The sequence below is a fragment of the Peromyscus leucopus genome, chromosome 3 (assembly GCF_004664715.2).
Source record: "Peromyscus leucopus breed LL Stock chromosome 3, UCI_PerLeu_2.1, whole genome shotgun sequence".
Taxonomy (NCBI): Eukaryota; Metazoa; Chordata; class Mammalia; order Rodentia; family Cricetidae; genus Peromyscus; species Peromyscus leucopus.
In genome coordinates, this window is record NC_051065.1 from 147,583,553 (window position 1) to 147,608,843 (window position 25,291).

Below are 25,291 nucleotides of genomic sequence, written 5' to 3' on the forward strand. Positions count from 1 at the left end.
TTCATGATTGCTGACTTTATGAAAACAGAATATTAAAGTCATATCTCACTCCTCTGTGTCCCCTATTCTCAGCTATTCATATTGACCAAAATGTCACCTCCTTTTGTCCAAGTTATCTCCTCTCCTGTGCATCACTAGCATGATCCTTGCATCAAATCCCTAGTGCTGCTCAAATGGATTCTGAATTAGTGTCCTAATTTCTGCTTCCCTTCGTTTTAACACCTCTGTAAGAGCACACTTCTCTAAGTCAGTTTTAATTTTATCATGGCCTGCTTCAGATTCATCAGGGGATCTCCATGACTGTGGCACATTGAAAAACTGGACACACTTCTCAACCTTCCCTATATAAATATCCATTTAGACTATGCCTTTGCAGTTCCCTACTCAAGGGACTGGTCTATTTCCACATCACCTCATCTGAGCTGCCATTAAGAATTCGTTGGCCACTAAAATACACAAAGGCAAATGTGTGTGTGCCCCATGTTGGGCTCGGCTTACTGCCACCATCCATGCTGAAAGTCTGAAGTTGCCATGGGAAGCTGGATTGTCTGTTACTGATGTATGACTCCATGAGAATAGGTAAGTTCACCTAGGACCATGGGAATCTCCCAAGAGAGACCAGTCTCTGTGAAACCATCAAGAAAGAATTAAATAAATAGTTCAATTAACCTACTAAGTTTTAAGTTGGTTAATGGTTCAGCAAGAGCTACTAAATAAAATAACATTAGAGGGGATACCTGTGTGATATAGTATGCCCTATATTATGATCTAGGTCCAGTTTTGTCTGCTCCCTACAGTTTCATACTTAGTTCTCCATGTATCACTATACATGACAATAATGTACACCTATATTTGCCCATATTTCCCATGCCCCCACATGTCTAGGACATTGCTGGCACACACAGGTCTAGGTGTCATCTGCTCCAAGCTTTTCTTAGCCCCCTGTGCTTACTTCTTACTTCTCACCTGCACAGCATTTCCCATGCAATTTCTAAGCACTGCTTCATTTAACTGTTCTCTACATTTCCTGAGATTGGGGACTGTAGCTATTTCTGGACTCTCTACATGCTGCCCAATATATAGTAAATGGATATTACTAATTATTGCATGAATGAATAAACATCTACATAAAAATATAGTTTATACTTTTTATTTTTGATAAATTTCAAAGCCAATCCATAGAGAAATCACCTATTTTCTAAATAGCTTCCAGATCTCACATGATCTGGAACAAAAACAAATGATTAGAAGGAACTCCACAGGAGCACTGTCCATGGAATAGCTCTGGCCATCTCTTCTCATCACCCTGCTCATTCAAAAATATAAATATCTATTCATCCAATGGATCTGGCTTCTAAATGCTGCTGAGGAAATACAGATTCATCCTCAGTACTGGAGCCTAACACAGATGCCCCAGGATTTCACTCTGTGACACCAACAAACACATGCATGTTTCTCCATTGAGATTGAATAACTTTTACAGAAGAGTTATTCTGAAACAGAGAAAAATTTCCAATGCTATCCATCTCTCCAGAGAGTGTCTGTCTCAGGTTTCTGGGTCACCATCTGTCTAATGAGTCACTTTCCTTTTCTGTGTTTAATTCTCCCAGGAGCATACTTACTGATCAGAACAACTGAGAATGAGATTTTCAATAGTAGTAAAAGTATTATGAATGAGGTGAGGAGCAACTTGGAGAATCTGTGACAACTTTCATGAGTTGTGGTCTTCTTTTGAAGGGCTAAAAGACAAACCAAATTCATGTCTTCAGCTCTGTTCCTATTTCCTCTTCTTTCTCCTATTCTACTCTTTTTGCACATGATAAACGCTAGTAACATTATGTTTGAAATAATAGGAAAATAAAATTTGAAATAATTACATTCTTTATATATTATATTTATATATTATATACATAAAGTATAGATATGTATTTTATGTTAATTATAGAAACATTACAATGTACATAAAATCATTCATTCCTGACATTGAGAATGATTGCTCTCAGTCTTTTGGAATGTATCTTTCCTAAAGTTTAAAGCTTTTACATATAAAATGCATATTTTCCATAATTAGAACACCATCAATACTGCTTAGTGATCATAATTTTCTCTGACATTATATCATGATTTTTTTCCTTATTTTTTTGTCTTATTTTGAGACAGTGTCTGGTATGTACTCCAAGTTGACTCCAATTCAATTTGTAATATAAGCTGGCCTCAAACCCACAGAAAACCCCTGTCTCTAACTCCTGAGTTTAGTGATTACTGGTTTGTGCCAGCACAACTGGATGAACGTTTATTATGATTGCAATGTATTCCGTTATATACTTTTAAAGCTTCCAGCTTGCTTCCAACTTCAAATATGCAATAGTCAAGATGTCACATTTTATGATAAAGTTACCACATTTTCAGTCACCACTTCTAGAGGAGTTACAATATTTCCCAATAATGGGTGAGGTCCTGGGTTCTGTCCCCATCACGGGAGGGAGAGAGTGAAAGAAACTACTCAACACCTAGATGCCAACAGACTGTGACATGCCACCAGATAGAGACGGGAAAATCAATATGCCATGGTTTAACTTGAAACAATATGTATTTATATGTAGAAAGTATACAATAACATGGGTGGTGGGATTTTCTCTAGATGGCAAAAGACAATAACTTTTCTTCTCCATTGTACAATCCCACAATCTTTCACATCATCTACAGGCAACACACTTGGTTGGAGACTCCAGTGACCCACAGGCATGGCCAGTGGCAAACATCATCTTTGTCCTTTACATCATCACTAACTAGGAGCAGCAGAAAATGCTTTCTTACCTGGAAGAGAGTCTGCATCCATGTCTGTGGAATCAAATTTATTCCTGAGGTTCTTGTTAATATAAATGTTTTCTGAAAACGTGTTGAGAACCTGCCCTCACAAAGTGTATGCCATCCTTTCTTTAAAATAGATCCTGAATGAGAAACAAATATGGCAGCAAATTGTCCCAATACCAGCTAGAGATGAGAGGCAGCAACAGACAGCTGCCCTGAGCGTACACCATGAGGTGCAGTCTGCTGACCTGCAAATGGAGAACTGCAGGTGTAGAATGCACCCAGGATCTTTATACAATCATAGAAACACCAAGAACTCAATGGGGGAGAGAAGAAAACAGGAAGGAATGGAAAAGAGGAACCTGGCCATTAGAGAAGTCAAGCTTCTCACAGAGTTGAGATTCTGACACTCGGTCTGAGCTGACCTCTACAATAAGGCCTCCATTTCCCATCTTGTGCTGTGATTCCTACTCCTTCCTGGTCCCTGTAGAGCTGCCTCCTGACCTCCCTGAGGCTTTAACACCACACTCAAGTTGCTCCAAGGACAGAAGCATTCTTAAACTTAAAGGCACCTAGTGCACACCCTAGACTGTCCCACCACATGGGGACAAGGTCTTCACCCTGCTCAGTCTCTTGAACACTGGTCAGCACTAACTTACTGCTCCCCTAAACCTGCCTGAACTCTGACAGCCCAGTTCTTCCACACCCCAGCAAGGATTTCCTCGATCACTTGAAAGTCACTGAGTTCCCACCTGTGTTTTCCACTCCCACATTCTGTACCTTGCCTGGTTCCTGGAAGACATGCTTTGTTTACCCTCTGTGAGGAACTTCCCCTCAGTCTGCTGAGTCTCCTGACCCCAACCTGACTTACAGCTAACACTGCACTGGGGCCCACCCTCACCTCCTTCAAGTGCTGAGGTGTCACACCAGGCTGTCCTTGAGGACCCTCTGCTCACTCACTCATTCAGGGTTCTGACTTCCCACAACAAGGGGCCTTAAGCATGGATGCCTTCTCACCCTGCTTGAGCTCAGAGGCTCTGCACCTGCCCACTCTCATGCACAGCTGACCTTGTCACCTCTCAGGCTCTGAAGTCTCACATCAGGCTGCTGCTTGTGGACTCACTCTCCCATTCAAGACACATTTCCCCTCACTGCTCAGGCTCCAATTCTGCTGTCAAGCCAGCCCTCCGCACAGACAGATCATTGATTCCCAACACCCTACCCTACCATGGATGCCTACCCTGCCTTGTCCTGTATAATATTTTACTCAAAATTGTATTATTTAATAAAGAAAGGGAAAATAGTATTTTAAAGGATAGAAGAAGAACAAGAGAATTAGTAGTTCTCCATATGTGGTTTAGGGACCCAGTGATTCACAGACACCCTCCCAACTGTAACCACTTATTCCAGATTCTCTATCATTCAAATTTCTTATACAAAATCGAGTTCTAAAGTTACCTCTCTCTCCCTAGGAAAAAAAAAAACAAAATGTGCATGAAATATACAGTGTCATCAACAATTCCAGAACCTAACTAGCAATAGGGTCTTATCATAAAAATATGGAGCATTACTCACAATAGCTAAGTTAGAGAACGAACCTAGTTGTCCAACAGCAGAGGAATGGATAAACAAAGTGTGGTATATATGTACAATGGAATTTTTCACCCATAAAGAAGTCAAAGTTATGGCATTTTCAGGAAAATGTATGCTAGTAGGGATAATTATTAAACCTATCTCACCATGAAATACAGCATATGTTTCTCCTTTGTGATCCTTAGATTTTAGACAGATCCATAAACTCTAGTTGCACACAGGACATGAAAATAGAAGTAATGTAGCTTGAGTTTTCCTGCCTTGCCCACAGTCAGGACAAATCTTTGTCACCCGCCAATCCCACAGCCACTCAGACCCAACCAAGTAAACACAGAGACTTATTTTGCTTACAAACTGTATGGCCATGGCAGGCTTCTTGCTAACTGTTCTTATAGCTTAAATTAATCCATTTCTACAAATCTATACCTTGCCACGTGGCTTGTGCCTTACCAGTACTTTACATCTTCCTTGTCCTGGCGGCAGCTCCAGGCAGTGACTCCTTCTGCCTTCCTGTTCTTTTATTTCTCCTCTCTGTTAGTCCTGCCTATACTTCCTGCCTAGCCACGGCCAATCAGGTTTTATTTATTGGCAAATCAGAGCAACACATTTGCCATACAGACCATCCCCCAGCACAGCCAAGTGCAGACCATCTCAAACACCTGTACTCAGGCCTGTGGTCCTAATCATCCTCTATGCGGACATGCTGGGTAAAGCCACGAGGAACCCGAGAACGGGCTCCCACAGGACATATAGAACATCCCACAGCACTTCCCCCTTTTTTTTTTCAAAAAGGAAGGTTTTAACCTTAACAAGTAAAATTACATATATTTTGGGAATTTGGGCATAGCTTCTCTTACTACTTCCTGCTGGAGGGGGGCGCTGTATCTTATGGAGATACAAGGAAAATTTTAAGATTATGGAATAGTCCATAAGGCTGTATTGTCTGAGTTAGTTACCTTCAAACCATTCTGGATGTTGGATCATCTGGGTCATGGTGCCATTGGAGACCTTTCAGGGGGTCTTGGCTATTCAAACCTGATGTATCTTAATCTGGAACAAATCCATGGCCTCTGGCTTTCTGTGAGAACCAAAGCAGAGTCTCCTTTCCAAAGCAACACATCCTTACATCCAAACTTTGAAGTCAAGGTATCTTTAAAATATACATATTGGTTTAACTCAACATCTTTTATGATCAAATGTTTTTCTGCAGTTAAAAATCCCAAAGACAACACAATCCAGATTCTCTGCATAATATTCATCTTTATGTGGCTTATTTTATATTAATTTTATTGTCTCTTTAAAGACTTTATTTTTTAAAAACTATTTTTATATAACTATATATATATATATATATATATATATACCTTTTTCTCTCTCTTCCAAGCCTACGTACATTTTTACACACATTGTAAAGCATTTAAAGTCTTGTTGCATCTGAATCTGTCTTATTGTGAATCTACTGCTTTAAACTTCTGCATTTGTAAGACTGAAACGGTGCTATGGCTGCTGACTCTGCCCACCTCAGCTTCCCAACATGGTGGTGGTTCCGCAAGCTCTGGGAACTATCGTGGGTCTATGCTTTTATCCAAGCAGCGTGTAGCCCAGAAACCTTTTTTGTTTTGTACTAGCAAAGGCTAAATCCACCACCACACAGCTTAATGTGCCACTTGCAGAAGCCTCATTCCCACCATACTGCAGATCGAGCGCACACGCCAGGAACCCACAAGGAGCTCAACCCGGCAGCTGCCGCTCATTTGAGAGAGACAATTAGGAAGCTGTTTTTAGCTCCGTTTTAGAATCTTTTCTCAGGTTTTAGGTGGAAACTCTTGCCCCAAGTTGGGCGCCATTTGTAACTAGAGTTTTCCTGCCTTGCCCACAGTCAGGACAAATCTTTGTCACCCACCAGTCCCACAGCCACTCAGACCCAACCAAGTAAACACAGAGACTTATTTTGCTTACAAACTGTATGGCCATGGCAGGCTTCTTGCTAACTGTTCTTATAGCTTAAATTAATCCATTTCCATAAATCTATACCCTGCCACACAGCTCATGGCTTACCGGCATCTTTTCATGCTGCTTGTCATGGTGGCGGCTGGCAGTGTCTTCTTCTGCCTTCCTGTTCTTTTATTTCTCCTCTCTGTTACTCCCGCCTATCACTTCCTGCCTAGCCACAGGCCAATCAGGTTTTATTTATTGACCAATCAGAGCAACTTGACATACAGACTATCCCATAGCACAGCCAAATGCAGACCATCTGAGACACCTGCACTCAGGCCCGTGGTCCTAATCATCCTCTATGCAGACCTGCTGGGTAAAGTCACAAGGAACCCGAGAACGGGCTCCCACAGGACACACAGAACATCCCACAACAAAGTAAAATCTTCTAGAGGAAAGAGGGATTGATGGGAGGCACCAGGGAGAGAAAGGGCAAAGTCAGGGAGTATGTGGGAAATGAACTCAGTGTGTATTCTATAGGTACATGAAAATGCCCTATTCAATTGTACCACATCAAAGAGTAACACAATGAAACTTTTCAAAAGTAATAAAGTAAATTAAAACTAAGAAAAGCACTCGGTAGAGTAGTCAAGAATGATGGCAATAACCTAGGATGTTTGGGAGTCTACCAGACCTACAACTAAAAAGAAGTCATACATTCCTGCCACTTGGTATTTGGTTACCAGCCCTGTCTAGTAGGGACATTGTTTCCCTATTATAGGATAACTCCATTTTAATGTGTGTGTGTGTGTGTGTGTGTGTGTGTGTGTGTGTGTGTGTGTGTGTGTGTGTTTGGGTGTGCATAGGAATATTTTAGAAATCCTCTATGGTAATATGTTTCCATATGACTTTTTGCAAAGGTCTTTAGTATTTTTTTTTTTTTTTTGGTTTTTCGAGAGAGGGTTTCTCTGTGTAGCTTTGCGCCTTTCCTGGAACTCGCTTTGGAGACCAGGCTGGCCTCGAACTCACAGAGATCCACCTGGCTCTGCCTCCCAAGTGCTGGGATTAAAGGCGTGGGCCACCACCACCCGGCAAAGTATTATTTATTCAACCTATATTACTTCACTTACCCTACCCTCCTCTCCCTGACCCCGGTTTCATTATCCCCTTCAACCCTTTATACCATTACAGTCCATTGCTCCTCCTTTGAAAGCCCTTCCTCCTAACCCCTTAGAAATTTCCTGGCCTCTATGGGTGTTACAAACAAAACATATATCTGAAGATTCAAAGCTAACATCCAAAAATGAGGGGAAAATGTGAAACATTTGTCTTTCTGGGTCTGGATTACCTCATTCAGAATGAATTTCTCCAGCTTCATTCATTTACCTAAAATTTTCATAATTTTATCTTTCTTAATACCTGAATAAATTTCCATTGCATACATATACATTTCATTATTCATTCATCAGCTGATGGACATCTAGGTTTTTCCTTCTGGCTATTGTGAGCAGAGCATCAAAGAACATGGATGAGCATACATATCTAGATTAGGATATGGAGTCCTTTGGGTAAATGCCCAAGAGAGGTACAGCTTGATCGTGTGGCAGCCATTAATTTCAGCTTTCTGAGGAACTCCACACTGATATTTACAGTCGTTACTCCAGTTTGCACTCCTGCTGGCAATCAATAAGTCTTCCCCTTTCCCACATCCAACTCAGTACTTGTTGCTGCTGGGTTTCATTGTTGTTGTTTAGTTTTGTTTTGTCTTAATCGTTCTGACTGGGGTGAGACAAACCTCAAAGAATTTTTAAATTGTGTGGCTTAGGATTTTTCTTCAGTTGTTTTCTTTCTTTTTATTGAATTGTTAATTTTCTTTCCTTTAGGGGGAGTACTTTCCTTTTTTCTAAAGCTCTTTGTATATTCTAGATAGTAACTCCCTGTCAGATGTACAGCTGGTAAAGAATTTTTTTATTTTAATATCACCCTGCAAACACAGACCTTATTTAATTTTGTGACATATCTGTGTATTTAAAAGTGTTCTGAGGAAAATTAAAGAGCACATTATATACAGAATAGCATGAAGACTCCAGCACTGAGTATTGGGGATATGCTATAGTTCAAGCTCACTCTACTGTGCAGTCAGAGGAGCCTAGTAAAGTGGACCTTTCTACTTCCTCCACCCCGTCTCTGTTGTAGAAACAGTAATGGGGAAAACAAACTAAAAGTCTCCCCAGATGTCAGGCAGTGATGGCCCACACCTTTAATCCCAGCACTTGGGAGACAGATCTCTGAGTTTGAGGCTAGCCTGGTCTACAGAGCAAGTTCTGGGACAGCCAGGGCTATACAGAGAAACTCTGTCTAGGGAACAAAAAAAAAATGTCCCCCTAGAATTATTGTGCACCTTCTTCTCTGGAAAGTGAACTTGTAAATCTGAAAACACATGAAACTGAAACCTGCATAAAAATAATTTAGTTTGATTGTGGTCAGGAAATGAGCAGCTAATGAAAGGCACAGCTGCAGGAACTCTGGGGTCACATTGGGATGGCCAGGTATAGATAAGATCCCACTTCTGTGTGGAATCTTCACAAGTAAATCTCACAGGAAGAAAGTCAAGGGCAATTTCAAGGAGCTGAGTGTTGGGAGAAATAGGATGATGATGGTGAACTGAAAATTCAGATCCAAGAGAAGTTCTGGAGACCAGTGTGCACCATGGTGACAACAATCAATAGTATTACAGTGTGACAGGAATTTGTTTAGGAAGACCTTATGTGTTCTTTCTGCACAAACACAAATAAATGACCACTGCCTTCACTAATGCATATGTTGGCTAACCTGTAATCATTTCCTAGTATATACGTACATCAGATCAGCACATCGATATCTTAAGCATACAGAAGTTTATTTGTCAGTTATACATCAACAAAGCCAAAGAGGAAAGACAAACGGCAGAGGGGGGCAGAACCACAGCATCCAGTCAGTGAGCAAAACCTTAGCATCAGACAGACCTTAGCAGAGAGACACATGTGCTTTCTGTGTGTGCACAAAGGGCTCTCTGGTATGGTGGCTGGCAGGGAGAAAATGCTTCTTTTATGAATGAAAATGGATGAATGAGGACAAATGTGAGTCAATGTTCTCATAAATGGAAGAATCTCTGACCCAGCTGCCTAAAATTCTGCAGACATGGAGAATTTACTAGAGTCTGGTGCAGGGTCAAATACCTTTAATCCCAGCAGTCGGGATGGAAAGGCAGGAGGATCTTTGTGAGTATGAGACCAGCCTGGTCTACATAGTGAGTTCCAGGACAGCCAGAGCTACATAGTGAGACCCTGACTCCAGACAGAGAGAGAGACAGAGAGAGAGAGAGAGAGAGAGAGAGAGAGAGAGAGAGAGAGAGAGAGAGAGAGGAAGAGAGAGAGGAAGAGAGAGAGATTACTAAGACCCGGGTTTACTGATACAATTCCAAGCACTTATGTTTGAACCCTAACTATCTCTATGATATGGATTCCACTCCAACCATGTCATGTGTCCATAGAGAATGTTTGATTCATAAAACAGCTGCATCATCTCACTAACTGACCTATAATAAACATCATAAGATAATGTCACTCCAGCCCCATCCTTTAACGTTTGGATAATAATTAGCACAACATAAAATCCCTACTTGCCACTGGGTTCCTCTGATTGAGAGAGTCTGCAAGAGAAACGAATGAGGGTAATTCTCACAACAATACTTTGAAAAGGGATAGAGGCAATAGGGGTCTGAAAGCTGTGAGTGAACTTTGTGGAAATCAAGGTCATGTGTGCCCAAGTTACCCCTCCCCCACTACGCATGCATTTTCTCCTCCGCTTGAATCTCTGGCTTTCCCTTGAAAACTGAGCCCACAGCTGTTGCTGGAGGGCTTCTCTCCAGGTTCCACCAAGCCCCGCAGTCCCACAATCCACATATAAAATAATCACTCAGACGCTTATATTACTTAAAAACTGTATGGCCATGGCAGGCTTCTTGCTAACTGTTCTTTTATCTTAAATTAACCCATTTCTATACATCTATACCTTGCCACGTGGCTGGTGGCTTACCGGCATCTTTACATGCTGCTTGTCCTGGCGGTGGCTGCAGTGTCTCTCCCCCCTTCTTCCTGTTTCCCCAATTCTCCTCTCTCCTTGTCCCGCCTATACTTCCTGTCTGGTTACTGGCCATCAGTGTTTTATTTATATAGAATGATATCCACAGCACTTCCCCTTTTCTTCTTTTTTTAAAAAGGAAGGTTTTAACTTTAACATGGTAAAATTACATATAACAAAACAATTATTGAGCAAGAATTACAGTTACAATATTAAAGAAGATGTCCTATCTATCTTATATTTATGAGTTTAAGGTTTTATATCTAACTTATCTTTTATCATAACTGAGGAAATTACAACTATCCAGTCTTTAACCACATCAAAGACCTGAGAAGGAACATAATGGTACCTGAGAAATGGTAGATGGATGCAAGCAACTTTCGGGAATCTTGCAAGAGTAGACCAAGACAGTTGGCAGCCTGGACAGTCACCTAATGTTTCTCAACATTGGTGCATTCAAATTGGCTACAGGCCTAGAGTATATAACAGACCATTTTCAGAAGCAGGAATTTTGAAAGACCATCTTACCCTGTCTTGGCAGAGTACAGTGGTCGCTTTCCTTGTGTCCCGCTTGTCCAGGAAGGACAGCATTGCATTCGTACTGTCAGCCATCAAGGCAAGGGCAGTTCTTTGTCCAGTAGGCCATTTTGTGCCAAGAAGACAAACTTCCAAATGGAAATGTCTAAGAAGCCCAACATTCTCTTGAGATCAAATTGGTACAGCCAGGAGCAATTGTGCCTCACATCAACAGAATTCTAAGTTATTTAAATGTCATGTTCTCTAGGTCTATGAAGTGTTTGAAGATTACCTATCTATCTGAAATATATCTATGTATACCTAGAAGACTTAACTAACATGGCTACAAATATGATTATCATAGATGACTAATTATTAATCTATTTTTTAATTATCCATTGCAATTTTAAATGAGTTACAAAAACATAATACCTCAAACAAGAATAGAAATATATATAGATAGATAGATAGATAAAGATATATAGATATATATATACAGTATAACAAAATTAACTTCAAGTTTGTATCAATAAAGTAAAATTTATACCAATGTAAAACATTTTAAACATAAACTAAAATATATACCAATGTAAAACATTTTAAACAAGTTGTTCTTTAAAAGTAGGTTTATTAATCTACCCTTTTATCTTATCATCTCTATATCCTATATATCTATATCATATCCCCTTTTCTTTTTTAGAAAGAGATCACATTTATAATCAACTTGCTTTAAATAAAAATATTGGTTTTTCTCTGTCCCACAACAGAGGGCTCTTCTGATTTGGGACAGAAGAATCTCAACCATTTTTTTTTTAATATGTTTGGGTTTAGAGGGGGAGTGAGCCAATTCCACCTCTAAAGCCAGCTTGGTGTATTTGGGAATTTGGGCGTAGCATCTCTTACTACTTCCTGCTGGAGGGGGGCGCTGTATTTTATGGGGACGCAAAGAAAATTTTAGGCCTATGGGGTAGTCCGTGAGGCTGTATTGTGTGAACCAGTTGCCTTCAAACCATTCTGTATGTTAGATTATCTGGGCCATGGTGTCATCGGAGACCTCTCAGTGGGTCTTGGCTGGTGAAACCTGATGTATCTTAATCTGGAACAAATCCATAGCCTCTGGCTTTCTGTGGAAACAAAAGCAGAACCTCTTTTCCAAAGCAACATATCCTTAAATCCAAATTTTGAAGTCAAGGTACCTTTAAAATATACATATTGGTTTAATTCAACATCTTTTTCGATCAAATGTTTTTTGCAGTTAAAAATCCCAAAGACAACACAATCCAGATTTTTTTGTGTAATATTCATCTTTACATGGCTTTTTTATATTAATATATCTTTTTTTGTCTCTTTCAAGCCTACGTATATTTTACACACATTGTAAACGATTTTATCTGAATCAGTCTTTTTGTGAGCCTATTGCTTTAAACTGTAGTATTCTGAGACTGAAATGGCACTGTGGCTGCTGGCTCAGCCCACTTCAGCTTCTCAACATGGCGTTTTCCACCAGTTCTGTGAGCCATCAAGTCTCAGAAGCAGTGGGTCTATGCTTTTATTAAAGCAGTGTGTAGCCCAGAAACCTTTTTTTTTTTAAACTAGTAACGACTAAATCTACCACACAGTGTAATGTGTGGCTGGAAGACGCCTCATTCCCACCATACTGCCAGTCAAACATACATGCCAGATACCCGCCAGTAGTTCAAACCCACGTTTTGCAGTGTCTAGTTGCCCGTATGAGACATGAAGCAGGAACCTGGTTTTGGCTCTGTTTAAAATTGGTTATTAAATATTGTCAGGTTTAAGGTGGAAACTCGAGCCGTTGGGCACCATTTGTTGCTGGAGGGCTTCTCTCCAGGTTCCACCAAGCCCCGCAGTCCAACAATCCACATATAAAATAATCACTCAGACGCTTATATTACTTAAAAACTGTATGGCTGTGGCAGGCTTCTTGTTAACAGTTCTTTTATCTTAAATTAACCCATTTCTATAAGTCTATACCTTGCCATGTGGCTGGTGGCTTACTGGCATCTTTACATGCTGCTTGTCCTGGCGGTGGCTGCAGTGTCTCTCCCCCCTTTTTCCTGTTTCCCCAATTCTCCTCTCTCCTTGTCCCGCCTATACTTCCTGTCTGGTCACTGACCATCAGTGTTTTATTTATATAGAATGATATCCACAGCACACAGCACCTGATTATATCATGTAGAATGCAGGCAAGTATCCCAAAGGCTCACCTCTATTTGATCATTCCTACATCCTTTCTAAGGCTTTCTTATCTGATGAAAATATTTCACATCAACACTATGGACCTATAGTTTTATCCTTTTCTAAATAACATTTTTATTTACTCTTTGAGATCTTAATACAATATATTTTGATTATAGTCTTTCCTGTCCCCATCTTCTTCTGGATCTTCCCCAAACTCCCTACACACCCAAATTCATGTTCATTTTCTCTCATTAAAAGAACAAAAATCATGGAGTCCATTTGTGTTTGTCGACTGCTCCTGAGCATGGGGCCTGCCCTGGAGTGTGGTGGATATACCTAGTGACATTCCACTAGGGAAAGGTGGTTTCCCTCTTCCAGAAGCTATCAATTGGGAAGAGCATCTCTGTTAGGGGTGGGACTCCGTGCTCATGTCCCCTCCTCCATGCTGGGATTTAGTCTGGCTTGAGTCTGTGCAGGTCTAATGTATGCTGTCACAGTCTCTGTGAGCTCATGTGTGCATCTGCCCTTCTTAATGGAATGATTTAGAACCTGAGGAACTAACTAAAATATACACACCACTTATTTATTATACCTTGTTCTAGTACTTTTATTTCTGGTATTCTCTAAATTAAAATTTAGGAAAACAGTACCATGGGAATCAGTTATCACATCACACAATTGTATGAGAGATGAGGGATTTCCCCCTGGGAATGAGAATGAGAAACCACAGAATCACTCTGGCCACATACAGAGATGCAACATCTTAAAACATGAAGAAAGGAGTTGTAGCATCTGAACCTACTCAGTAAAATATGCAAACACTATAAAGAGGGAACTCAAAGGGGGAAGGAAAGAAATAGGAAGGAGGGGAGAAGAGGAACCATGCTGTTAGAGAACTCTGTCCTAAGACACTCTGCAGCAAACATAAATTCATGAGCTTCTGTATGCAAACATGGTTTCAGACAAACTGGACAACATGAGCAAACACTTAAGGCACGACAACATCCAATTTGACTGAACAGCCAAGTTCTGACACCACATTCTAGGGGACCATTGGTTCCTCACCATTGTGTGGGCCCCCACTTCCCACTCAGCTGCCTCCTGCAGGTGGGAAGCAAAGCTCACATCCTGGTCCTTCTGAAGCTGCTCCTCTGAGCTCTCTGCTTCCCACTGTCTTCACAACTCAGTCATGGGCTCTCTCCACTCACTGGGCCAGTGGCCACATCCTGACACAGCTCTGGTAAGCCACTGTGGTAAATACTGTCTCTCTCCCCCATTCTGTCTTCCCTTAATCCCTGCACTGCTCAGCAGGAGCCTTGTGGGTTCACAGCACTGTTGGGAACAGTTGGGAAAATTAATGGATCACAATGTACCAGAGGGGAACTTAAACTAGCTGCTAATAGTGTGATCATTTGAGTTCTTCCTGCAAATGTCTTCCAGAACATACCCACATGCTCAGCCTCCAAGTCTTCCAAACACTGCCCTTTTTGAAATCTCCTCTGGCTACTCCCATGTTCATACACATAGTAAGCAAACAGCACATGTTTTGCTGCCTTGAGGACCAGCCTCCAGCAGCTCAGGGCTTGTAGGAGAGCCTACAGAACCACCGGACCTGGATTTTTTATCTGAGGGAGTAAAACTTAACAGTCTGGGTCCTGCTAGAGAGGGAACACACACACACACACACACACACACACACACACACACACATTTAGTTTGTGTTTCTAATTTTTCTCTTAATTTTGTACCCAAACATACTAAAAACCATAGGTTCACACTATGACCCCATTTTGTAATGCCACTACATGACTCATTTCTTTCCCAAATTTGAGCATTTCTAACCTACTTCTGTGAGTGAAAACTCTGTGTTCATTATCTCTATGGAAAGCTCTCAAGTGATAATCTCTTGGATGCTGCCCATCACCCTCCCACATCCTCCACTAAGCTGCCTGTCTCTCCAGGATGGGCTCCAGCCCTCAGGTCAAGCCTGTGTGCCCTGAACTGATGCCTTCCTCCCTTTAGCTGGATGTTCAGGACCAGACACCTTGATGAAGATCTCACATCATGAGGGAGGAGGCCTCTTCACCAGGCTTGTGCTCTGACTCCTGATGCTAATCCCTGAGGAGTCTACACTTACCCCTGAGGCTTTAACACTCCACTGAAGCCACTTCCATGTGCAGAAGTCCTCATCCCCCTGAAAGGTACTGAGTGGCCACACAGAGCTATCCTACCAGGTAGACAGCATCCTTACCTTGCCAGTCTCTGAAACCCATACCAGCTCTGCCCTCAGCCCAGACACTCTCCTTGACCTATTTGACCACTACACCCAATGCCAGGACATCCACAACCAGGCAAGGATGCTCTCCTTACCCTACTAGACACTAAGGTTCCACACTGAGGTCCACCATAGGAATACGCTTTACACATGCCCAGTCTACCCTCTGCAAAGAAGATCCTTTCAATTTTCTGTGTCTTTGAATCCAATCCAGTATGGAGCCAACACAATGCAAGGGTGCCCTCTTCACCACAGATACTTTCCTCACCATGCACGGGTACCCTCCTCACTAAGCACAAATGCCCTGTTTACCTTCCAAATGTTCATCCTTACTCCATCAGGACCGTCTTTTCTCCTATTTGCAGTTCTGACTCCCCACAGGAAGTGACCTAATGAGTTCATACTCTCCTCACCATGCTGGAGCACAGACTCCCTACAAGTGACCATTCCATAGCATAGCTGCCCTCCTTACCTGTCAGGCTCTGAGGTCTCACAGCAGACTGCTGCTTGGAGACTCTCTCCTGAATCCAGACACTTTCTCACCAGCATGCTGACATTCCCCTCACTGCTTGGGCTCCAGTTCTGCTGTCAGGCCAGCCCTCAGCACGGTCACCCAGACCTGGACCAGACCAATGCTGCCCCACATCTGACCCTTCCACAGACACCTGTCTTGCCCTCCCTACACCATTCTTTATTAAGTAAGTTACTAAGTAACTGAGGTGTTGCAAGAAAAATAATCAGATATGACAGAATATGAACTCCTGTGTAATTTTTAAATCTATCAGAGTATTTCCATGGTAATAAATATACCTGCACACCACTTCACTCCAGTCACAGATGCTCAGGGGTTTTACCCCCTCAGCAAAAACATATTTCTAAAGTTATCATATCCCACATACACTGGAATAAATCATGCATAATATTCAAGTGACTTCCAACAACAAATATTTCTCATTTGCATATGTCCTAAGGGTTTGGTTACTGAAATGCTGTTTAGTTTCTTTCCACATTCGTCGTTTTGAAGACCAGATCATAGAGAAAAACAACCTCTTGTAAGTTGAATGTATAGTAGCCTCCTGTATTTAGATAATCAGATTCATTCTCATCCCATGGGCTAGTGAAAGTGACCTGGACAAATCAGCCAATTGGGGTTGACAACATACTCTATTTAAAGAAAAAAAAAAAAAAAAGACTAGTCAAAGACTTTGAAACAGTCTTTTTACAGAGGATTATGACAGTACTTGGGAACCAGCATAGCATCTACACCTAATCCCTTTACTGTTTGCTCAGGAGATGTTTTGTTTTGGGTTTTGAAATGGAACGCTAGTCCCATGGGCAGAAAAGAGGTACCATTGCAAAACAAGCATACTAAATATGGAATACTAAAACTTGTTGGAGAGATGCCTCAGTAGTTAAGAGCACTGACTGCTCTTCCAAGGTCACAAGATCAATTCCCAGCAACTATATGATGGCTCACAACCATCTCTAGAGGAATCTGATGCCCTCTACTGGCATAAAGTCATACATGCAGATAGAACACTCATATACATAAAATACTCAAACTTGTGTTTTACTGATCTCTGATATTGAACTAAATTAGTGTCATATAGGTTTAGTGTTAGGTGTCTGTCATGTACATCATGGGGTCTGTCAGGAAGCAGTGTGGGAGTGCCTGGGACGGTGATGGTGCACATTCTCCTGTTCACCTACGTCTGCAGTCATATCATTTTACATATACCTGTCAAAGAAAGACTTTCTCTGGACTTCTAATCTGGTCATGGGAGGTGACCTCTCTAATTCTTTGGGATCCCTGGAATTATTAGGAAGGCTGTTTTATCACAGTAGGCCATGAAGTTTTATGCTTCTCAGTTCTTTCATAGTTCATGCTAACAAAACGATTCATGGTGGGAGCTCACCATTTCAGAACACTGACCTTGTGATTAAAGTGTGCTGGCTTTGAGCCATGAGATGCTCACCCTGGCAGGGAAGTGATGCTGAAGACTGAGTTCACTCTCTTATCAAGCAAACACTCACACCTTTATAATGAACCCTGGTCAATCTCTGAACATCAGAGCTCAGATGAGTGTCCCCTGGCTGGCCTAATCTGCATACTGCCACTCATTAACATTCTGAGAAGGAGATGTATCAATTGGGTCCATGGACGTTCCCTTCATGGGACACTCTGACCTCACCTGATATGTCCCTCACTTTAGTTCTGCTTTGTACCTGTCTACATTTAAAAAAAAAAAAACTATAATTCTAATAGAGCAGAATCATTAGTTCAGTGTGTCATCCTTGTAGCTCATAAATCTGCAGTTATCATGGGATCCTGGGAATCTGCAGACAGTTGACTTGAAGTAATGGCATTCTTGGAAACTCCTGAACTTGAACCTCGAGTCTGAAATGAGGGCAGTCTCATGGAAGCATGGCCTGAACTTGTAGAACAATTTAATTAGTAAGTGAAATGTTTGCAGCTATGGATAACCAGAACAGCAATAAGAAACATTTTGGGGATGGCTGAGGAAATACAAGCAATATCATGTACTATATCAGAAAAGACTTGTTAAATTTTCTAAGAGTGATAGTGGTATTGTTTTCTTGTGCACTGACAATTTCAGATGATATATACTAAAATATTGCCTAAAGTGTTATGTATCAAACTAACTCTCAAGTGTGCTATCAAGTAACATGGGCATATATATGCACACACACACACACACACACACACACACACACACACACATATATATGTAAAGTTATCAAAATGTCAACAATTGATGATACCATCTAGTCAAATTCTGTTTCAAAATACTCTTCTGAAGAAGTTGAAAGGCCTCCAAAGTGTTAAGCACCATGCAGGCTCCATGGGACATGTGGCTCTCCTCAATGTCCATCCGCAGGGCACAGGCTGTCCCTAATGCGACAGGCACAGGGTGGGACACCAAGAACAACAGGCGGTGCCAGTAGAAGGTTGGCTGTCATCTCTTAGACTTGCTCTTAGGAAGGTCACCCAGTCCAGGATCAGCCACCATTAGAGGCCCACATCAGCCTCATGGCACCCACAGCACCTGACACACTAGCCATGGGGACCAAGATCCTGAATGGGTCCTGGCAGTGCAGGTATTGGGGGACACGAGAAAATGCTGATGGAAGGGCACAAACTGCCAGAGAAAATGTGAGTAAGCACTGAGGATCAAAGTGACAATAGGTAACAATGTAACCCTGTCTGTCTGAATTTGCTTAAGAAGACCTTAAATGTTCTAACACCACACAAACTCAACAGACAACAATGTTATGTAATATCAAGTCAAGACAGTGTAATGTAAATATACATAATTTATTTGTCAATTATAAATCATTAATCTAAAGACAGAGGAATAAGGAGAGAAAAAATGGTGGAGGGTCCACACCATACAATTCTACCATCAAATAAGACTTTAGGAATCTAAGAATGGACAGAGAAGCTAGTGTGCTTCTACATATACAAAAAGGGATCCTGTTGAGTCTCAAGTCTCTGGTATATGGGAAATTCTCATTATATAAAGAGCTAAGGATAAATAAATAAGTACATATGTCGACCAGTACTATCATATGGATAACTGTTGATGCCTACTTAAATTTCTATGGTCATCCCTTCCACAAGAAGATCTTTGCAGGTATCTGTGTAATGCTGGACAAAAATGCAATCCATGTCCATGGAAAAAGCTTGATTCATAAATATATTCTCTTCATCTGACAAACTGACTTCCTCATACAATTGCAAGGGATGTCATTCCAGTCCCATTTGGAAGATAGATGACGTATTACAACACATTCTTCATTGTTCTTGTCATTGTTGGGCTCACCCGGGTGCCAGAACCTGGAAGGGAGGAAAGAGCATCAGGGTGTTTCCCACAATAATGCTGGGAAAGAGAACACAAGAGTAAGCAAGCCTGAGGATGCAGTGGGAATTTTCAGAAATCAGATTCAGGTGTGTAAAAATCAACCATTCTCCACCACCCAAGACTGACACATCCCTGAAAAACAGGGTCCACCACACTCAATATTCTCTTAGCCTGTTACTTACCTGCTCTCTAAGAACACATCCCAGAGGCTACTTTATTCTATTTCATCCCTAGGTCTTGGTACCCAGGGACTGTCATTCCATATGCTTCCTTACTTGACGAAAAGGTCTCTCCTTATTCTTGTGTTTTAATACAGAGGTTTTTTTTTTTTCATTTTACAAGAGTCTTATTTTAGAGACTGAAAAGATGTTTAAAATATCTAGATAATCTACTTATTTCTAATATCTAGGACAAGTAATTAAACATCCTCGATTCCTACTTTTCTTCTCTGAAGACTGAGAATGAGAATAACATTACTACCTATATCTCACAACAGAAATCAGGATAGAATGTGGGAACGTACTAAGATATTAGAGTTTATAAATACTTACAAAATTCAACACATAACAATATCAGAATGCAGGCTTTTGATTTAAAAGAAATAATCAATTACGTTCCTGACATTAATTTTTATTATAACACTATAAATGAGAGCTGGGGAGAGGACTCAGAAATTAAAAGTGCTTGTGATTTTGCAGAAAGTGTGCAAGTTCTGTTCCCAGCACATAGATTGGTGCAGTCACACCATTGTGACCTCAGCTCTATGGAATTCAACACCCTCTCCTGGGCTCCATGGGCACCCACATACACATGGCACACACTCAAGAGAGACACAGATATACACACAAATAAAAATAAATTAAATCCTATTGTTAAATATAGAGAGAGACTGAAAGGATAATGAAAACCACCATGGTGTAGCACATTGGTTGGGTGCCCTGGGTACTTATCATCCTACACTCTTCAAACTCTGTCCTGGATTATCAGTGACATGTGTGTCACAGGACTCCTTGATGAGGAAATGAACATAAAGTAACTCCATTCACAGTAGTCACACCAGGAGTGAGCTGTTTTAGTTTCATAACCAACAGCTGGAACACCCTAAAGTCTTCTCATGCTACAGGACCCAGCACTCCTATAGGCAACTCTGGACTCACGTGGCACTTTCATTGTATGGTGTCTGATCAACCCAGCGCCACTGTCGGTGACCTGCATCCGAAAGGCCAATATAATAAGCAGCTTGAGAATCCAGGGTCTTGGTAATGAAATCCTAAGAGGAAAGAAAGACACAGCATTCAGCCTGGATGGATGCTTCTTTTTCTGTTATAGAATTTGTATAAGATCTTTTAAAAGTTATTTTAACTATACAAAAGTATAGATCCAATGTGATGCACATATGGAAATACATAATAATCAAATCCTATTCATCTCTCTAGGTCCATCAACAGTTTTCAAATTATAGACTGAACTCAAGTATACATTTTAGAGGAACACTGTGATATTTTGACTGACTTTTTTCTGAGAGATAAGAAGACAAAGAAAGGATCAAGGAATAGAAGAGCCACCCCCACACCCAGGAGTGCCATCTTCTCTGGCTGACCAGGACACAAAGTCATCACTCAGAGGCCTGATTTCCATGACATTGGAAACAATCTCTGTCCATGATCATAATGAATTCTCATCTCAGACTCACTCCCCTCTTTTCTTCCCCAGCACCATTCTTGAACGTTGTACATGAGAGAATTTAGCAGATGTAAGCATTCTCCATTCACAACCTCAGATATTTCATTTCTGATGGTTGGCTGTGACTCTTCTGATTTGATATCCTTTCCCTAGTCAGCTCTGCACCCTCCTCTGTTAGGCAGTGGGAACTACAGGAAGCTTTAGAGTGCTGAAACCACACACTGCTCTTTGGAGCAGAAACATTTCATCCTTCCCTCCACCCTCAGATGTTCCATTTCTGTTGCCATGGTTCCTTGAGGGTTGTTCAGCTTCACTGAAGCAGGGGCAAGGTGTAGAATGCCAAGGATGAAGCAACCTTTCCAGCTTCCTGATGGAAAGGTTTCTGCCACATCAGCAACACCCATGTCAACAAAACTCCCTCTTAGTAAAAAGAGGCAAACAGCAGGCCAGGCCCAGGCCCCACTCTCTCCCAGGATGCACCTGCTCTTCCTGGCTGTGGATCACCATCAGATGAGCACCCATGCTGGAGCACTTCTCCTCACTCTCTCTCCAAGATGCTGAGCCAGTCGGAGTGAAGTAGCAGTGGGAACTAAATGGCTTCCAATCCTTTGGGCAACAGCTCCAGACTTTGTCTTTGGAGGAAGAAGGAAATGGAAGTGCAATGTCATAAAGTCACTTTAAAATCTGCTTGATGTGTAGATCACATGGAAGCTGGGACTCCCCACTTTATACATGAAAACAATAGATGCCATTAACCAAGGCAACAAAATTTCAGATTTAGCAGACAGATATTTTAATTAGTGATGATAAAAGTGGTAGTCAATATATTACAACAAGCAAGATAACAAAACTATAGGTTTATCTAAAAACTTTAAAATGCCCATGATAGGTGTTATAAGAAGAAAACAAAAACATTCTGGAAACAACTTTTAAAAATATATAAATCATCAACAAAGAAAGATGTAAAGAACTGAATGGAAATTTTTATGTGAAAAATATATTTGAAATACTCCAGGGTGTTAATTGCATCCTGAAGGCAACACAGATATCAGTGAACACTCAAGGAAGAAAAACTGAAATGAAACAGAAAAATAAAGTCTCACGTTAAAACCTTAAATGTCTACAGCTGAATGAAGTCCCCATAGAAATTCCAAGATTCTTCATTGATAAATGAACAAAACAATCTCAAAAATCATATGGAAGTGAAAAAAATCCTGGATAGCCAGAGTAACCCTGAAGGAAAAAGAATGATGTTGGAGGTATCACCAGACCTGACTTCAGGCTACACTATAGAGCATGGTCCCACAACAAAAGTACACACATTGATCAATGAACACAAAAGAGAACCACAAACATGAACACACACAGCTACAGCCACCGGACTTTTCACTAGAAATACATATCAGAGGAAGACAGGCTCTTCAACAAACTGTGCTGGGAAAACTAGGTACCGATGTGCAGAAGAATGAAGCTAGATCCATAGACATTCTGTGTTAAAATTGAATCTAAAATAGAGTCTAAATGGATTAAACACCTTACTGTGAGGCTTAGAACCCTGAAATTATTACAAAAAAAGTAAAGACAACATTTCAAGATGTAGGCATAGGCAAGGACTCCCTGACTGGAACTGCAGGCTTCTTCACAGCAAAGGATGCAGTGAGTGAAGAGAGAAGAGATCTGCTGAGAAAGGCAGGAACCCCAGACAAGCTCAAATGGTCTAGGGAAACATGTGTTTCCCAAAAGGTCTGTTGTCAAAGACAGTAAACAAACTACCTATTTAGGGCCAGATGGTGTATTTCCAAAGACATCTCAGTTACAGGTGTCAAAGACAGTCGAGAATCTTTGCTTACTCGGGCCAAAGTGACGGATAGGGTTAAGCACTTCTCTCTCTTTCCGAAATCTAAGTAATGCTCGTTTATCAGTCCACCTTCCAGCTTACTTTACTAGAAAAACAAATTCTCTATTCAAATCTTGAGTAAATTACACTTTGTAGACACTGTAACTGAGAATGGAACAAGATCATCTCACACACACACACACACACACACACACACACAACAAGATCATTACACACACACATACACACACACACACACACAACAAGATCATTACACACACTCATACACACACACACACACAGTTATGAAAACACTTGAGGGACTACAGAAATGGCTCAGTGGTTAAGAGTGTGTACTGCTCTCACAGAGGACTGGAGTTCAGTTCGCAGGACCCACAATCTGTGACTCACAACCACATCTAACTCCAGCTCCTGGGATCTGACTCCTTTTTCTGCCTCTGCAAGCAATGCACTCACCTACACCAACCCACACACAGTAACGTGCATATATGCGTATATTAATTAAAAATGAAATCTTAAACACACACCATTGAGCATGACTCCCTGGAGACGCTCACATTCACATCATCACATTGTGTTTATTCTTTCTGGAGCTCCTTTCTGTTTCTAATAAAATTCTACTCAGCCAGGTATTGCTTCTCCCTCCCTGAAACTCGGCTTTATTGACACTAGGGGGCACACATCCCAATTTTGCCTGATTGGAGACTTCTAAAAATGACTCCACAGGCAGCTGATATTGAGTGTGTGATATGAAGTCTTGTCTCCATAGTGTTCATTGCTGATGGATCGAGCTGAGGATCTTGTTGGAAATGCTGATTTTAGACACATTAAGTTTTACCTTTCGAGAGTGGATGCTGTTTTGTACACTCCAATTCAGTGTAATTCAGTTCTTTTGTAATTGCTTTTTCATCAAGAAACTGAGAATGTTTTTGAAACAAAGCTGTAAAACATAACAAAAACAATTCATTTTCCTGGTAGTGCTAAGACTTTCTTTCTTTCTTTCTTTTTTTTTTAACTTTTACATTCTTATATTCTTTGTAGAAACAAAATCTATAAATGTCCAATTGCCTGAGTTGTTAGAGCCTGAGTGGGAAAGATTGCCCATCACCACAGAGTGTGGAGGCTGTGGCCCTAGCCCTTGGGAATTAGAATGAGAAAGAATGGAAGTTTCAGGTCATCCTTAACTATACAAGTTACTATACTTGGTTGGTTGGTTTAGCTAGCTAGTAAGTTTAGTTTAGTTGGATGGTTGGTTAACTTAGTTGGTAACTTAGTTGTTGGTTCGTTGATTAATTAGAAAGTTAGTTAGTTAGTTAGTTAGTTAGTTAGTTAGTTAGTTAGTTCATAGCTAGCCTAGGCTACATGAGACCTTACCACAAAGAGAGATATTTCTCCAATTCCTCACAGACAGTATTACCCTGCTCCTAGTGATTTATGACCACAGATATCTTCAGGAAGAGCTGGAAGGACAGGACAGATCCATGACCCTGGGCATTCTTCAACATTTGATGGAGGACACACTGAAGACTACATCTAAGGTGGTAAGTTCTATTAAGTATGTGCATAGCCCAGGAATACTGAGGGAGAAATGAGCTAATCCAGAGCAGTTCCAGGTTACCTGAGCACGGAAGTTATAAAAGCCCGACACTGATCAAAAGGACTTTGTTTTCATCCTCTTTCCTGCATCTTCCTCCCCCCAGCTAGCTCTGACTCCCCAGTGTCCCCACACTTTCATGGAGTTCCTAACTTAAAACTAACTCACCTTTCCTCAAGAAATTGAATTTTCTTTCTTCTCTTCCTCATCTCCCACTTGTTCCTAGAGTCACTAGATTCTGGCTTTCACTTCTGCTAATTTACCAAACATTCCTGAACTAGATGTCAATGGCTCCTCATGTCCACTGATCAGTCATCTTCCTGTGGGACTTCTCACATTACCCTGCCCACTTCTCTTCCTCCTTAACTGTTGGGAGACAATGACTCCATCTGGTTTTGCCTTGTCCTGCTTGCTGCTGTTTCCTGTCTTTCCTAACTGTTTCCTTCTACACCCACCTCTCTTAAAACGGAACATTGCACCCAGTTCCTTCGGCATCTCTCTTTCTCCTCCAAAATCCTCTTCCTTAGTGATATTCATTGTCCTGGGTTGGCGGGGTGGGGGTGAGGAGTAGAAGTGGTTGTTTTGTTTTTTAGTCTGTTTTTGTTATCTGCTGCCTATAAGCAAAGGTCTTCTGAAATGTACACATCTTTCCTAAAACATGTTAACATGCATCACTAAACTGTGCATCTGATATTTAGGTGAACATAAACAAAATTTAAATCATTATATGTGGGGCATTTACCCACACCCCCACAGTTCCCCAGAGTTTTCTTGAGTGTGAGCAGCAGGAAATATTAGATAGAAAGATTTATATTGTG

At 41.1% G+C, this 25,291-nt stretch overlaps 1 protein-coding gene across 5 annotated transcripts in view; it reads right to left on the minus strand.

The window, feature by feature from the left end:
• The window catches only part of LOC114683495 (C-type lectin domain family 4 member A-like), a 65,170-nt gene that overhangs the window by 15,361 nt on the left and 24,518 nt on the right, over window positions 1–25,291 (minus strand). For 2 of the 5 annotated variants that reach the window (XM_037204161.1, XM_028857824.2), the window contains exons 3-6: window positions 23,718–23,819; window positions 21,502–21,653; window positions 20,496–20,608; window positions 18,773–19,313 (exon numbers count right to left, since the gene is read on the minus strand). In XM_037204161.1, the coding sequence (XP_037060056.1) occupies window positions 19,166–19,313; window positions 20,496–20,608; window positions 21,502–21,653; window positions 23,718–23,819 (515 nt within the window). In that variant the 3' untranslated portion in view covers window positions 18,773–19,165. Of the gene's footprint in view, window positions 1–18,772; window positions 19,314–20,495; window positions 20,609–21,501; window positions 21,654–23,717; window positions 23,820–25,291 lie in introns of those variants that run through there. The other 3 variants (XM_037204160.1, XM_037204162.1, XM_037204159.1) reach the window with 2 other exon arrangements.